Source organism: Pleurodeles waltl, chromosome 4_2 (genome assembly GCF_031143425.1).
Source record: "Pleurodeles waltl isolate 20211129_DDA chromosome 4_2, aPleWal1.hap1.20221129, whole genome shotgun sequence".
NCBI classification, from domain to species: Eukaryota; Metazoa; Chordata; class Amphibia; order Caudata; family Salamandridae; genus Pleurodeles; species Pleurodeles waltl.
In genome coordinates this window covers 1,027,679,989-1,027,695,425 of record NC_090443.1, presented here as the reverse complement: position 1 = coordinate 1,027,695,425, position 15,437 = coordinate 1,027,679,989, and the positions used below count along the sequence as shown (strand labels likewise).

The 15,437-nt window shown below is 47.0% G+C and overlaps 1 protein-coding gene across 1 annotated transcript in view; it reads left to right on the top strand.

Annotated features, from left to right (window-relative positions):
- The window catches only part of TMEM134 (transmembrane protein 134), a 75,283-nt gene that overhangs the window by 35,873 nt on the left and 23,973 nt on the right, over positions 1 to 15,437 (top strand). Inside the window, exons 2-3 of the mRNA XM_069232920.1 lie at positions 10,359 to 10,417; positions 14,053 to 14,142. Of these exons, the coding sequence (XP_069089021.1) occupies positions 10,359 to 10,417; positions 14,053 to 14,142 (149 nt within the window). The remainder of the gene's footprint in view (positions 1 to 10,358; positions 10,418 to 14,052; positions 14,143 to 15,437) is intronic.

The window sequence follows — 15,437 nt, the reverse complement described above, 5'->3', positions numbered from 1 at the left end:
TGCGAAGGAGCAGCAGGAGAGAAAGTAAGAAATGACTTTGCAGACACATTTTGCTCCTAAGTATGGGGTATTTGGGGATTTGGGTTGGAAGCCCCCTGTTCTGCATTGGAAACACTGGATGTAAATGGACAATAAAGGGTGCAGACCACCCTGAAAGCTGGTGGTGTTACCAAGCAGTCTTTACAGCTTAGCTCCAGGTACCACGCATGACCCAATTTAATTTCCATATCTAAGTTGAATACAGAGACATGTGGGTCTGTTACCCTTTAGCGGGTTTTTTAAGTGTACATTTTAATGCAAAGTGTACATGGGACTTTTATTGCAGTTAAGAATCCCGGTTGACGTGTATTTTTGTTAATATTTCCATCTGTTTGCATCCATATTCATTTTCTTGGTCTGTGAAAAATTAAGTTGCAGCTCATATAATTCCACATTTATTCAACGGAGAAAGGTTCAAATTAATGTTGGTGTGTTTTTGCGTGGACTTACTAGTCATGTACAATGACATAACACACTGGTCTTAACATAGGAGGAGTGTAGGACTTTAACCTGGGAACAAGGGCAACTACCCAAGCTTTATAGGAGAGCTGTGTTTATTCATAAACTTCTCTTGCTGGCCATATGCACTTGTACTGAACTGCTGGTCAGAACTGATACCACGGGGAGGCGCTCAAAAGAAAACTATAGTACTGGCAGGGAAACGGGCAATAGTCTGTCTGTATTTATCGGCGAAAATCGGTAAAAACGGAAAACTGCGAACCTTTTTCCTAACAACCTAGAAATGTCTCTGGTCGTTTTTAGAAGTGCAAAAGAAACAAAATATAATTTCTCAAAAGACTTCCTCCCCGCCGCTGGAACCAAAGAGAAACAATGGCCCAAAAAAACTCTTTTTATTAATGCTTTTGCAAATAAAAGTATTTTTTTTTTTTTTAAATCACAGTGCTAAAACATGATCTGATTCATTTAAAGAGCAACTTTCAGTTTGTGACTGTGGGCGGGTGTTACACATCTTACATCCTGTATCTTACAAGAACCTGCGTAACACAAGGTGTGGGTACATGATGTAAGATACCTAAGGTTCAGCAGTCGATATTGGCCTGTTTATAAGCCCGTAGTTTCTCTCTCTCTGCTTTTAGACTCTATGGCAGGGCTCCCAAAAATATACCCTTCTCCCAAATATTGGAAAACTGAGGTTAGAATAGTAAATTTTCCTGCCCTTGACCATTGGATGTATGTCTAGACCTTCCCGACTCATGAGGAGAAGAGATACAGCTACTTGCGGAGGAGCTCACACGGTAAGAACACCGGCAGGCCTCTGTGGCTTGTGTTGTGACATGTAGTTTTCCTTTTGCACTTACAAGGGTGGGCTCCCAGGTTCTGTATAATAGTGGGTGGAGCCCCCCCTACCTCCCCAAGCAGCATTTGGAACCTGTTGAGCTGCTGGTGTAGTCGCAGATGTCTTTGACTACCCATCTGATGTAAGACCTGACTAATGTATTTATTTAGAGGCTTTATAAAACACAAAGAAGACCCAGGGGGAGCACTATAGAGAATACATTTTGCATAAACAGAAGTCCGACAAGCTAATAAACACAGAGCTGAAGGCCAAGCCAGGTAGTCATGAATACAGAGCAACAAGGGTACACAGAGAATTGCAAAGGATCACACGTCGTGTTCAGCAGGTACAAGGACAAGCTGGGATTCACCAGTGAGGGAGGTTACCCTGCACATTTTACAAAACACGAGAGAGGGGAGCTCCATATCCTATTCAGTCCGGCGGGGAGAGCGGTCACATACAAGCTCTGGTGTTGTTTGTGCTGTTATTAAACTACCAACAATGAAATGATGATTGTCTGTCCCCATACATGCCACTAGACCCGATTGAGGCAGATTGCCTCTGCTCTAATATACGTCAGTGGGGAAAATACATTCTCCCGACTATATTTTTAGGGGCGAGCTCAAAGCGCTCCGTCCCTCTTCTAATCTGTCTTTAGGGGGATTTTAACCACGCCCATGTTACATCAGTCACTTTCATTGGTTTGTAGGCTTGCCTTTTAAAATCTGCTTGTCCTAGGGAGCACCGGTAAACTACTGTAAACATAGGAGGCTCCATGTTTTCTGTATGGTTGGTGGACTACTTTTTCTCTTTATTTCGCAGCGCGATCGCACTGTGTTTTACACAGTGCAATCATGCTCGGTATTTTTTCTCCATTTAATGTGGCAAGAAAAGTCTGGTTAGGAGTTTACAGCGCTAATAGCTCTAACTCAACATAATGCGAGACCTGTTGCATTGCAAATGCTTGTTTTTAAAAGCTCCCACTTGCCTGCTGTAAAATATTGGCATGTAGGCGGCTAGCTTGCTTGGATTTCCTCGGCAAGAAGGGATTTCAGTTCCTCCTGAAGGCGGCTGGAGAAGGGACTGTGTGTATCTCCAGTGGCGGTGAGCCCCATATTTTGGGAGCGCTGCCCGAGAAGGTGCAGGAAGATGTTTTTTGTTTCTTAATTCTTCGAGGTTGTAAGAGAGGCGGATTAGTGCTGCTCAGGGTGGGGTTGCTTCTAGGTTAGGGTGAGTTTTTGGGCCATGCATTCTGGGGTGCTGAAGTGCAGAGCTTTGAGTAATGGGGGCTACCTAGCCTCTATCGGGAGCCCCTTGAGAGTGATAAGAGCAGGCGTGAAGTGGTCCATCGCCTTGTTCCAGGTCCGGGCCTAGATACTAACGTTGCATGAACTTTGCTAATTGGCTGATGTAGCGGGTCAGAGGGTTGGGCACCCGGAGACAGCCCAGTTAAGCCCGTGTGAGTTGTTAGTGGCCATATTTGTATTGAAACTGAGAAGGTCCTTCCCTTTCTAAGGAGCCTTTAAAGTGAAATGGATCCTCTCGCCACAAAGGATCTAAAAGACATATCCTCTTTGATGCTCCCCCACACCTTCCCCCCGTGTGTCACAGCCTGAGCTGATTTTTGGGTTTTTTGGTCAGGATAGCTTTTGGTTTTTATTTTACCCATTCCAGATATGTGCCCTGGGTCCTGGTGCCCTGAGTAACCTGTTGACTGCCCAGAGCAGTGGCTAATTCTGGAGCTTCCTACCCTCTTACCACAGTCATTCCTGCTTTGTGACAAAGGTTTGTCTGTCCAGAGGTGCAGACGAATCGTTTTGAAAGCCCTTTTCATGGTTTATAATAATTCCCTGTATAAGCCCTTTAACTGTTCGAATTTAAAAGGTGGAGAATGGGCCGTCTTGATGCTGGTCATCATCTACAGATGTTCACCTGAGTTTATGGTGTGTCCTCTAGTTTACTGCCCACTCACATTGTGGATTCTTCAGAAGCACAAAGATGCTCCTTTTGTGGAACATTTCATCATAGACAACCTCACCCCACCCTGATCAGATGATATTCCCCTCGTGGCTTCCCCATCCAGTACATATCACATATATCAGGTCGCCAAGTTGTCCCTGGATCATTGAATGATCTTACGCACCATCGCATCCTTGTGCTTTTCCCTTATGGTGTTGGAGGATGAGAGATGGTTGAACCTCTAGCTCTCCTATGCTAATAAAGTTGCAGGGGTTACTGTCACAATTGGTGAAACCCTAATAACCTCATTGTGGGAGAGATGCCCTCAGATTCTACATTTGTCTGCATTTGCTGCAAAGAATTCATATGAAGTGTTCTTACTGTTTGTGTCCCCTCCCACGCATCACCAGACAAAGGACCCCAATAAACCTTTTAAGGATCCTCCTGGAGTGAAGGTGGCAGAGAGAGAGAGAGATTGTATTGAAGTGAGAGACAGGTTAGAAGGGGAGGTGGACAGATGTTTAGAAGTGGGAACATGTGTCACAGAAGAGAAAGCAAGGTGGATTTTCCTATCCTGTCTGGTCACATAAGCAGTGACTCTCCCTAGTTAGAAGCTCAGAGGTTTGTTCTGGCCCTTTCTCTGTCACCACCCAGTGAATACACCTGTTATCAAGTAAACAAGATGTTGTATTGTGCCACCCTGAGCAGCTCACAATCGCCTATGAGAGTACAGCTAGTTAGAACAAAAGAAAAATGGGCGTTACTTTAGAAATCTGATTCTGCGCCTCTCTTCATCGCTGTGCAGCTGCCACTGAACTGTAAGCGTTCTTTTTCTTTATTAATCACTCAGTCACCCTGGCGACACAAGGCACTATTTACACAGTTGGCGTCTGCAGTAAAGAATGAGTAACATATTACCAAAGGTACAGATCTGCAGAAAGTACAAGTGGTAATTTTCTGTTTACGTTTGATCGGCAGCGTCTTTTCTTTTTTTTCTTTTTAGCCATATGCTTCCAGTACAAAATAAACAAGTAATCCAAGACCAGACCTGTTGGTATTGCCAATGCTTCTTTAAAACGTTAGTGCACTCAAATGTAATAATGAAAGGGAAGGTAGTGCGTTGACTGCCCTAAATGGCAAAACGATAAAGGTTCATAATGCTTTGATGCATTATAGAGGTAATGCAAGAGTCCGACACCAAACCACCCCTAGTGTCCACCTATCTCACAGACCTCAGACTGCAGTTGTGATGGTAGTTGCTGGGATGGAAGAAGATCCCTGCATGGCTCTGGAGAGTGTGCACCTCTGCCTCAAGTTTGTCACAACAAGCTGTAACTTTTTAACCCTTGTTTTCTGACTGGGACTGCCCTCCCGGCTGGAGGTGACCTGCCAGCTGCAGGTGATCCTCTGGCTGGAGATGGCCTTCCAGCTGGAGGTGACCTTCCAGCTGCAGGTGGCCCTCTGGCTGGAGATGGCCTTCTGGCTGAAGCTGACCCCAGACTGGTGCTGCCTCCCAGCTCTGAGCTTCCCCAGAATGAAGCTGTCGTCCGACTGGAACTACAAACTATGATAATGTTTGCACTGTGGAGGAACTTTTGTGATTCTGTTTGGGGCTGGTCTGGAGGGCCAAACCAAATGCACATTCCTTTTATAGAGCCTTCAGCTTGCCGGGCGGTGGAGAACTGACCAGGGCGGCAGCGATAATGTTTATATTTGCAAGGCAGGCCTTTTTACCTGCCTGTGCTTGGCAGAGTCATCTGCTTCCCTCCACCACATTTTTGTAAATTGTGTTTCCACTCCCTTAAGACTTGGACCTTTGACCATGTGCAGAGTTGGGAAATCGGGGGGCTAGGGGGCTCTCCTAGTATTAGCATCTCCTGACCCACAACCTGGACCCTCCAGATAATAGCCCCTTCCACTGGAGGCCCAAGGGACTTCAACCATTGCATGGAGAGTACCCTGACGGAAGCAGCATAGGATGTCTCCCCGTAGTTACATAAGGGTAGAAGTACTACCTGTTGGCTGGACATTGAATTGGTTGTTCGTGAAGTTTTGCGTCTCTCACCCCACATCACCTCCCCGAGTAAGCCTCGGATTGCTCGACTTCACTGCCCTGAGGGTCCAATCCTGAAGGAATAAACCTGGTGCTCGGTTTTGGGCTCAGTAGTACGGTTAATCCCCAGGACACCAGTGGTATATGGTTCTGTTTGACACAGTCGGAGCCCAGGAACCCTTGAGTACCCTGGGACCCATTACAAAGTGTGCAAGTTATCTCAAAATGCCCCCATTGCAGATTATAAAGTGCTTCCCCATGAGTGAAGAAATGAGTGCCCAAGTGCGAATGAAGTGATCTCGGCCACCAAGAATTTGGCATTAGTAGCCCCAGATGTTCATGAATTACTTGCATTTTACTTTGAAATATACTTCCAAGGTGCAACCCTTTTGTTCCAGCATCAAATAGTCGATTTCTGAACCTACATTAATTTTGCCTTAACCTTAAAATGATGGTTGTTTGTTCTTGATCAATTACGTATTTCCCTCACTCAAAAGTGGGTAATTTTCTTTAAATACACCATAACTGCCCCTAGACTGGAGCTAGTCCCCCTTACACTGGAGCTGACCCTCCCCCCCCCCCAAAAAAAAGACTAGAGATGACGCCCAGATTGGAGCTGCGACCCCCCCCCCCCGCACCCAAGACTGGAGCTGTCCCCCTCACACCGAAGTAGCCCGCTCCCCAGACTGGAGCTTCCCCGCCCCACCAGATTGGAGCTGAGCTGCCCCCACTAGACTTGAGCCCACCTCCTCCCCCCAGAATGAAGCTGCCTGCTTCCAGATTGAAGCTGAATTCCCCCCTCCCCACCTCCTGGGCTGGAGCTGCCGCCCAGATTCAAACTGTTAATCCCCCCCCCCCCTAACCCCCCCATCCCCCGAGATTGGAGTGATCCCCGTCACACTGATTAATTCCAGTGAGCCATGCTACAGTGCTGTGCTCTCCTCTTCTGCTGCAGGATCCCCCCCCCTTTGCCCCAATGCTGCTCCCATTCATCCACCGCCTTCCATCCACCTGCACATTCTTGTTCACCGCCCATCGGTTGACCATTCCATTTACAGTTCCCAATTCATTTAGCATCCATGCACCATTGAGTCACCATCACCATTCGCTAGTACCGCCCACTCGCCAACAGTATCCCATCCACCATTCATAACCAGCTCCCATGCATCAACCTCTGCTCCCCCCTTTTCCTTGCACTATTCACTGTGCATTCTCGCTCACTAGTTCTTCACCATTCAGTTAGCACTGACCATTCACTGCCTGGTGTGACCCCTCAAGCCCTCCACTCAGTACGGCAGAGGCGGCCTCCAGAGCGCGGCCCAGTACATCCGAAGTATACGTTATAATTTGTTGCTGACCGCTGTGTTTATGGTTTTAGTATTATTGTGGGCCATAACTCTTATATATGGAAGTATATAACTATATAATAATGTCACGGCAAAGTATGGGACAGCCCTTCTGTGCTTACCTACATATCGAATGCAGTTTGCTGATTCAGTTGTTTGCAATACGTGGGTTGTAAGCTGAGGATTGCACTTGAAGATTCAACTGTTTTGCCAGGATGTGGGTGGTGCACTTATCTAGCACATAGCCCTGTTTTCATCTGTCTGCAGAAGTGTGTTTACTCCTTCTAATGTGGGCTGGTAGTGGGTTCCAGAGATTGGCGGCTTGTACTGAGAAAGCCATGCCTCCTGTGGACTTCTTATGGTAAGGTGGTATGATAACGAGTGGTGCAAGCCTGAAGTGCAGTGTTCTATTCGGTTTGTATTGCTTGAATTTAACTTGTAGGTACAGGAGCCTATTTCCTTGGGAGGCTCTCTGGCCAATGCTGGGTGCCTTGAACATTGCCGTCCTTGCTATAGGTAGCCAGTGGAGTGATTGCATTACTGGAGTCCTGCGTTCTCTTGGGTGTAGGCGGAGAAGAGGCCATGCCGCATTATTTTGGATGAATTGTATTTCATGTATGGTGAATACGGGTGCACCAAGGTATAGGGTGTTGGCATAGTCAAGCTTGGAGATTATGAGGATGGCTTGCAGTTTGTCGGTGTGCAAGTTAGATGTGACTGTGTAGAATGCACGCCTTGTGACGTCGTTATTGTGCGGTAACAAGGATGGGTCTGAATCGATTGTTACCCCTAGGTTACTAACGTTGCTTGATGTTGTAGGACGGGCTTCAAGTTCCTTAGGCCATATGTTGGTAAGATGGTACTTTTGCATATTGCCCGCTGGTCATAATCTCTGTCTTTGCAGTATTGAGCTTTAGATGGCAACTCATCATCCATATGTTAATGGCACAGATGCAGTCTTCGAGTTGTGAATTGTTGAGGTCTTCGGGCTATCCATTTTTAAAATTATTTGGTTATTATCTGCCTAATTATATTGGGTGAGGATCAGTTTTGCCAAAGGGGTTAGGTAGTTGGGAGGGAATATGATGGATACCTGAGGAACGCCACAGGGTTGTGTGTGAGGAGCTGATCTAAAAGGGGTTGATAGACTACACTTTGTCTGTGAGACAAGAAGCAATCCATTTTAGAGCATTTTCATGGATTCCCAGGTCGTGGAGTCTTTGCAGTGGTGGAAGACTGTGTCAAATGCGGGTGATAATTCCAGAAGTAACAAAGCTAGTACCCTGTTTTTTTCCACTGTGAGTTTCAGATCATTCTAGATGCGCCTCTGCCTGGTCTGAAACCGGATTTTTGGTCTGACAGTAAGCCATAAAGTTCTGCAAAGTTCGAGAGTTGAGTCATCATTGCTCCTCAAACATTTTTCCTAAGATTGGTCCATTGTATGTGAGCCTGTAGTTTCCTGGGTCAGATGGGTCTTGGGTTTTGTTTTTGAGGAGAGGTGTGTCTCGATATGAGTGACCTGTGCCCCCTGGCCTGTTTTAACCCAACATGTCTCCATCAGTAGTCCTGTGCGGTGCAGTGATGTTAGGAAGTCCAGCAGGAGCTGCAAGAAATCCATTTCTGGTGCAGGAAATGAGGGAGATTCAAACAGATCTGGCAGCTATTGCTGTGCTGGACTTCGGTGAAATATGCTGAAGTTGCCCTGGTGTAAATTGCTGTCTCTGGGATATGTTCATTCCCATTCGGAACAGCAATCTGCAGGTACGAGGAAAGGTCCTTCTTTTCACTTCCAGCTGAGCCCAAAACAAAGGCCTCACTTAAAGAGCCATCAACTCACCTTCTCCCGGAGACTCACTCTGACTGGGAGCTAGCTGGAGCCTAGCACTTAGAATCCCATGCAGTGGTGGGAAACACAAGTATTCAGCTTATCACCACTTCACAAGTGCTAAATAGAAACTAAAATGTGAGAGCAGGTTTTTGACTTTCTTTAACCCCTGTATCAATCAGGAATTTGTAAAGCGCACTACTCACCCGTGATGGTCTCAAGGCGCTGAGGAGAGGAGAGTGAGAGGTTGGGCGGGGTGAGTTTCTGCTACTGCCTGAACAGCCAGGTCTTGAGAAGTTTCCTGAAGGTAAGGGGGTCTTTGGTCTGGCGTAGGTGGGTGAAAAGAGTGTTGTACGTTTTGGCGGCGAGGTGTGAGAATGATCTACCGCCAGTTGTAGTTCGGGGTGGGACGGTTGCGAGGGCGAGGTTGGCGGAGCGGAGATGTCGGGTCGGGGTGTAGAAGGAGAGTATTTAACAATGTCAAATGTTTCTATATGAGTAATTACTCAAAAAGCAATTTGCAAAGCATGTAATAATTTGTTTTTACTTAAAAAATGTTATAGCTCTACTCTCAATTGTAGGGTGTCAAAGCACTTACACTACATATTATACAGAGGCATTGAATCTTACGAGTGTGGAATTCGATTTACAGGAAATAATACATAAAAAAAAGAGGGCTACACAGTGGAGGAGACACACCCCATCCGTGCTGGAAGGCATCATATGTTAAGAGGACCTAGTCCGGAGAAGCACAACGTCGGGATTTAAAACCGAAGGCAGCAATGTTATTATTACCCACAGGAACCCTTTAAAGCAACCTAACACTATCGAAAGATCGAGAAAAAACAATGAGGTTGTAAAGCTATATCCTGGAAGTTACATACAGCTTCCTGATGCCAGTTCAGAGCTCACTGAGTAGTTTTAGAAGGAGCGTAACTTGCAAATATTAGAGGGATCTCTGTGCAAAAAGATGCAACCCCCTAAACTACTGACAAAAAATACAAATCTGTGATTAGAATGTTAGATGATGTGCGTTGCAGGCACATTAACCCCCTATACTACTTTATCATGGGTCAGAAACACAGCTCTCTCCAGCATGTGCGTTAACCACCAGAGTTATCTTACCATTATTATCACCTGAGAAATGCTGGGCGCTCAAATATCTCTGCAGCTGGTGCCCTACCCTCTTTGGATAGTTCATCATGCACGCTGTAAGTGGACTGAAGTAAACCAGGACAGTTTTTTTTAGCAAATGCATCCCTTGAGTGTCAGACTCCACTTTTTATGACCCTGGTCCTCCTGTATTCCACCCTTTCCCTGCTGTCGCACTTTGACCCCCAATTAAAGGGACCCCGGAATATATTTTTCCATTTCCAGCAGTGTCTTTTACAGAACTCTGCACCTCCCTGAGACTTCCCCTCACTGAGCGGACCGTGCTCCGATTGGCCGGCTCCAGTCACGTGAGCATGTTGTGCATCCTCACACACGTGTGCACATTCGAGCGCCGCCATCTTGTGGTCCTTGTAGAGATGCACGCGCACCCAAGGGGCCCCAGACCAGGGGCAGCGAGGTGTTCTGTAAGTCAGCACTGAGTCACTGCAGGGCCTACTCTGCCTCGCATCCTTCTGGGGTTAGCAAATTAAGTACCATTCAATTGGGCAGTAGTAACACCTGTCATATAAAGCGCGTAGAAACGGCAGAGACAAAGTGCTGCATAACTCCGGGATTATAATGTCCGTTTCTTTAGAGCTAGGTTTGCACTTTGTATAAACATATCTCCCCCCCCCCCTTCCTGATAATGCCGATTTGTGGTTAATTTTAATCTCGTTTGAATTCTAGAATCTGGAAAATGACGAAGACGGAATCCAGTCTCCAAATGGGAAAAACACCGACTTTAGGTGAGAATTCAGAGACTGCAGGAACTGCTGAGGGAGGGCCGGAGGGGCAGACAGGGAATGAGAAAGCCAGGTCCAGCAGGAACTGCTTAGGGAGGGGTGAGGTGAAGGCAGGCCTGGCCCAAACCAGGGACAGCAGGAACTGCCGAGGGAGGGAAAGAAGGGGGCAGACGGGCAATAAGAAAATCAGGGACAGCAGGAACTGCTGAGGGAGGGGTGGAGGGGCAGGCAGGTAATGAGAAAACCAGGGAGAGAAGGAACTGCTGAGAGATGGAAGGGGGGCAGACAGGCAATGAGAAAACCAGGGCCAGCAGGAACTGCCGAGGGAGGGAAAGAAGGGGGCAGACAGGTAATGAGAAATCCAAAGCCAGCAGGAACTGCTGAGGGAGGAAAGGCGGGGGGCAGACGGGCAATAAGAAAATCAGGGACAGCAGGAACTGCTGAGGGAGGGGTGTAGGGGCAGACAGGCATGCCTGGCCCAAACCAGGGACCGCAAGAACTGCTGAGGGAGGGGAGGAGGGGCAGAAAGGTAATGAGAAAACCAGGGAGAGAAGGAACTTCTGAGAGATGGAAGGAGATGGGGGCAGACAGGCAATGAGAAAACCAGGGCCAGCAGGAACTGCTGAGAGAGGGAAGGCGGGGGGAGATAGGCCATGGGAAAACCAGGGCCAGCAGGAACTGCTGAGGGGAGGTGTGGAGGGGCAGGCAGACCTGGCCCAAACCAGGGACAGCAGGAACTCCTGAGGGAGTGGTGAAGGGGCAGGCAGACCTGGCGCAAACCAGGCACAGCAGGAACTGCTGAGGGAGGGGAGGAGGGGAACAGACTGGCCTGGCCCAAACCAGGGACAGCTGAAACTGTTGAGGGAGGAAAAGAGGGGGGCAGACAGGCAGTGAGAAAACCAGGGACAGCAGGAACTGCTGGGGGAGGGGTGGAGGAGCAGGCAGGCCTGGCCCAAACCAGGGACTGCTGAAGGAGGGCGGGGGCAGACAGGCAATGAGAAAACAAAGGCCAGCAGGAACTGCTGAGAGAGGGAAGGAGGGAGGTGTGGGGAGCAGACAGGCAATGAGAAAACCACGGACAGCAGGGACTACTGAGGGAAGAGTGGATGGGCAGGCAGACCTTGCCCAAACCAGGGACAGCAGGAACTGCTGAGAGATGGAAGGAGGAGAGCAAACGGGCAATGAGAAAACCTGAGACAGCAGGAACTGCTAAGGAAGGGAAGGAGAGGGCTGACAGGAATGGCCCAAACCAGGAACTGCAGAGGGAGTGGGTGGGTTGAAAAAGTCAGAAAACCAGGACAGGTGGGAAATGTTGTTAATACAAAGTGGTTCAAGGAGGGCTGTAAAGTAATCGTAGTGTTGGAAAAAATTGTTAAGTGGCGAGCACCAACTTCAACAGGAAAACGGATTAGCTAGAAGTTAGTTGGAACAGGAAGACCTTGGGATTGGTTAAAATAATACCGAACTTAAATAGCGGGAAGGCATTTATCTAAATATATATACGCATTTATATTTGTTCACTAAAAAAACAAAGGTTACAGGGGCTTTATAGGTAAGTTCAGATTTTACACACACAAACCCATAGATATTCAGCAGTTATACTTTTACTCATGTCAAGAAACTATAATTCGTGCCCTAAAGTTACTTAAGGGCACCCCCTGCATGCGCCTAAACGCACGCCGCACACGACCTTTGGGGGTTTGGTGAGCATGTGTGTGTGGGTATATTTTTTTACATTGGGGTCGGGATCCATGGATCCGTCGCAGATGTACGCTCGCGCCGTGCTGAGCACCACTTAGAATCTGTTGATTCTTCTGTGCCCCCCCCAAAAAGTTTTGGGGCAATTTCATGCCTATGAGGTATCCCTCAGAGACCCCTCCATCAATCCTATGGGGTCAGGACACCTCTACTCTGACCCCTTGTATCAATTTTCATTTTGATTTTCCCCCGGGACCGAGGTAATAATCAAAATGGTGGGCGCACTTTTTCTCACAGTTTGCGGCCAGCCAATCAGAGCCTTGCCTCTGGCTCGTGAATCCATGGCTCCATCACGGCGAATCTGCGTCCCTAGATATACATAAATATTTTTTCCTTAAGTCCAAAATACTGAACCGAGTTACACCAAATTACAAAAAAACATTATTTCTGGACCAAGATCGAGCTTTCTGCCAAATTTCGTGTAATTCAGTTGAGGGGTAGGAGCTGTAGTCGTGTCAAATTGCTTGGGGAAAACATGTTTTGGAAACCCCTCCTTTTCTTGGCCCCCACTTGACGGATCACCCTGAAACTTTTCAGCTGAAGTGAGTGGCAAACTAATTTAAAAAATTTCATGAAGAAGTGTTTTTTACTTGCCTATATCTTTGGCGCCGGTTGATGAATCGCCACAAAATTTTTCAAAAAGATTCACCAGTCATGTCTGCTGCTGTTGGGAAAGTTTTGGGGTGATCAGTTAAGCAGGGGCCTGGAAAAAGGGGGGGGGCAAAATATATATACACACACACACACATACACACATATATATATATATATATGTTTATATGTTTTAACATAGCCTCAGATTTGAGATGGCGCTCTGAAGCAGCAGCGTACAGTGCCATATTGCACCACTGGCCTTGACTCCCAGGCTGCACAGTAAAGTTTTTAAGGGTATAGAGAGGAATGCAACAAGACAGTGCAGAGAGAGAGGCGTTGGTGAAATCAGGAACGTTAATTTACCAAAAGGCCAGGGCTAGCGGAAGTGACATCACACACCATTTGACCTTTACATTTACTCACACACAACTTAGACATGGACACACGATCACACATTCTCACATACACACTCTGACCTGCCTGCATGCGCACTACATACATTTTAGAGGATTTTTTTACTTATCTGCTGCCAGGGAGAGTCATAGTCTAACTACTTGTACTCCATTTTCTATTACACTGATAGTGAATGATATACTGTTTTTAAATTTCAGTGTAATGAAAAAAGACACAAAAACAAGAAGATTTTAACTCCAACCGATGTCCATAATGATGAGCTGCCCATGTGTTACTGGCACTGATTTTGCCACCTCTGATGCCAGAAGTCACAAGGGGCAAGCCAGGGGGTCGGAACTGCAACCCCGGGCAAGTCCTAAATGACTTCCCTGGTTGACATGCAAAATGATTGTTCCCTAAAGCAACATTTGGTGCAGCCCCTAAACTTCACAGTGAACGGGGGCCTGGTTGTGATGTAGGCCCCCCCTGCAGAGACTGCACAGATTAGCTTACAGGTAACCGCAGGAAGGTTCTCAGACACATGGAAGCCCAAGGGCCCCTTCAGAGGACCCAGCAGAACATGAGGCTCCAAAGAGCACTGTGTTATGAGAAAGGGCAGGGGTCTCTGACCAGTTCCCTTTCTTGGGGTGTATGAAAACCTAAGGGGTCCTGAGAATGGGGCTCTGTTTCTGTCTCTAGTGTGAAATGTTAGGGACACCTCCATTGGTAAACTTTCTGTTGTGAAGTGTAAAGGTGGGGGTCCCCAGATCAGACACCTGTCTCTGGTGGTAAATAGTTTTGGGGTCATGGGAGTCCACCTCTGTGTATGGTAGTGTGCGCGCTGGGGCCTGTAATCCTATATTTTGTGTAACATTCCCTTTTCTCCCCCACAGAGACGTGAGCAGGCTCTCCACCCGCAGCTCGCAGTGGTCCTTCAGCACAATGAGTAACACCACTCAGCACTCCTACAGGGAGTGCTTCAGGTGAGTCCTTGAGGGGCAGTCACTGAGTTAATCACCAGGGCACTCTAAAGTGGGGATAAGGGTAGGATTAATTAAAGTCTCCGGGATAGTGTAAAGTGTGAAAAGACTTGGAGAATCACTGGGAGGCAGTGCTGGACTTGGGGCTTGATTTAGATTTTGGCAGAGGGGTAACTTCGTCACAACGGTGACAGATATTCCATCTACCGAAATGTAAATCCCGTAGGAAATAATGGGATTTATATTTCGTTGGACGGGATAACTGTTGCGACAGAGTAACCCGTCCGCTGAAATCTAAATCTGTCCCTTAAGTCTGAGTACCCTGGAAAAAAATATTTCCTTCTCTGCAGACTCCCTTTAAAGTCCTTCCAAACACAGTTCATTTTCTTTTCCTGTGTAGTCCTGGTTTGTCCTCAGCTGCATTACACCCCTTCCACCACCACATGGCGCCAACAAACTGTGGAGCTGTTTGGTGTATAATAGTAGGTACACTTCCAACACCACGTAGATATACTATAGGTACACAGCTCTTCTTTGTAAATGAACACTGTGCGTCCAGCCTGAACATGGGCTTAGGAAACCCGTGTATGTTCCAGTAAGAAAAACATGCACAAAGGGAGACGATGTAGCGCAGCGGTCAGAGCGACCCCCCTTGGGAGCTGGGGACTGGGTTTGCGCCTCGGCGTTGGCGCAATGGCCTGTGATTCTGGGCAAATCACTCAATCTCCCTGTGCCCATGGACAGCGCCTGGATACCCTCACAGGTGATAAGCCGCGCTATACAAATCTACGCATACACACTAAAGATGGCTAAGTTGCCAAATGTAGAAGATTTGTATACAAGCAACTGAGGCAGTGTGGGAAGGTATCTGTAAAACTAGTAACATCTTTAGAAGCAGGGCATGGAATGAGTGCACACATTTTGGCAAAATTGTCATTTAGTAATAAAAATTACTCTGATCAGAAATAGTGTAGAATGTTCCTAAGTGTTCACGATTTCAGTACTCATGTTAAATGAAAACTTATATTGGGCTCCAAGATGATTTGCACAGTCTTTTATTAGTTTTACACCTGCATATTTGACATTAATTATGAGATGTGCGGTCTGGTTGGTTCCAGCTAATAACACCAGTTTTGTCATTGTTTAAAGTGCAACCTGAGAGTTGACCAAAGTATGTATTATCAGGTGCTGGTGTTTTAGACAGCCACATCTCTAGCACAAAGACACATATTTACTTCGCCTTTCTTAAATCTACTTGAGACTATTCCACTTTTTAAAATCTGATTATAAAAGGCTCT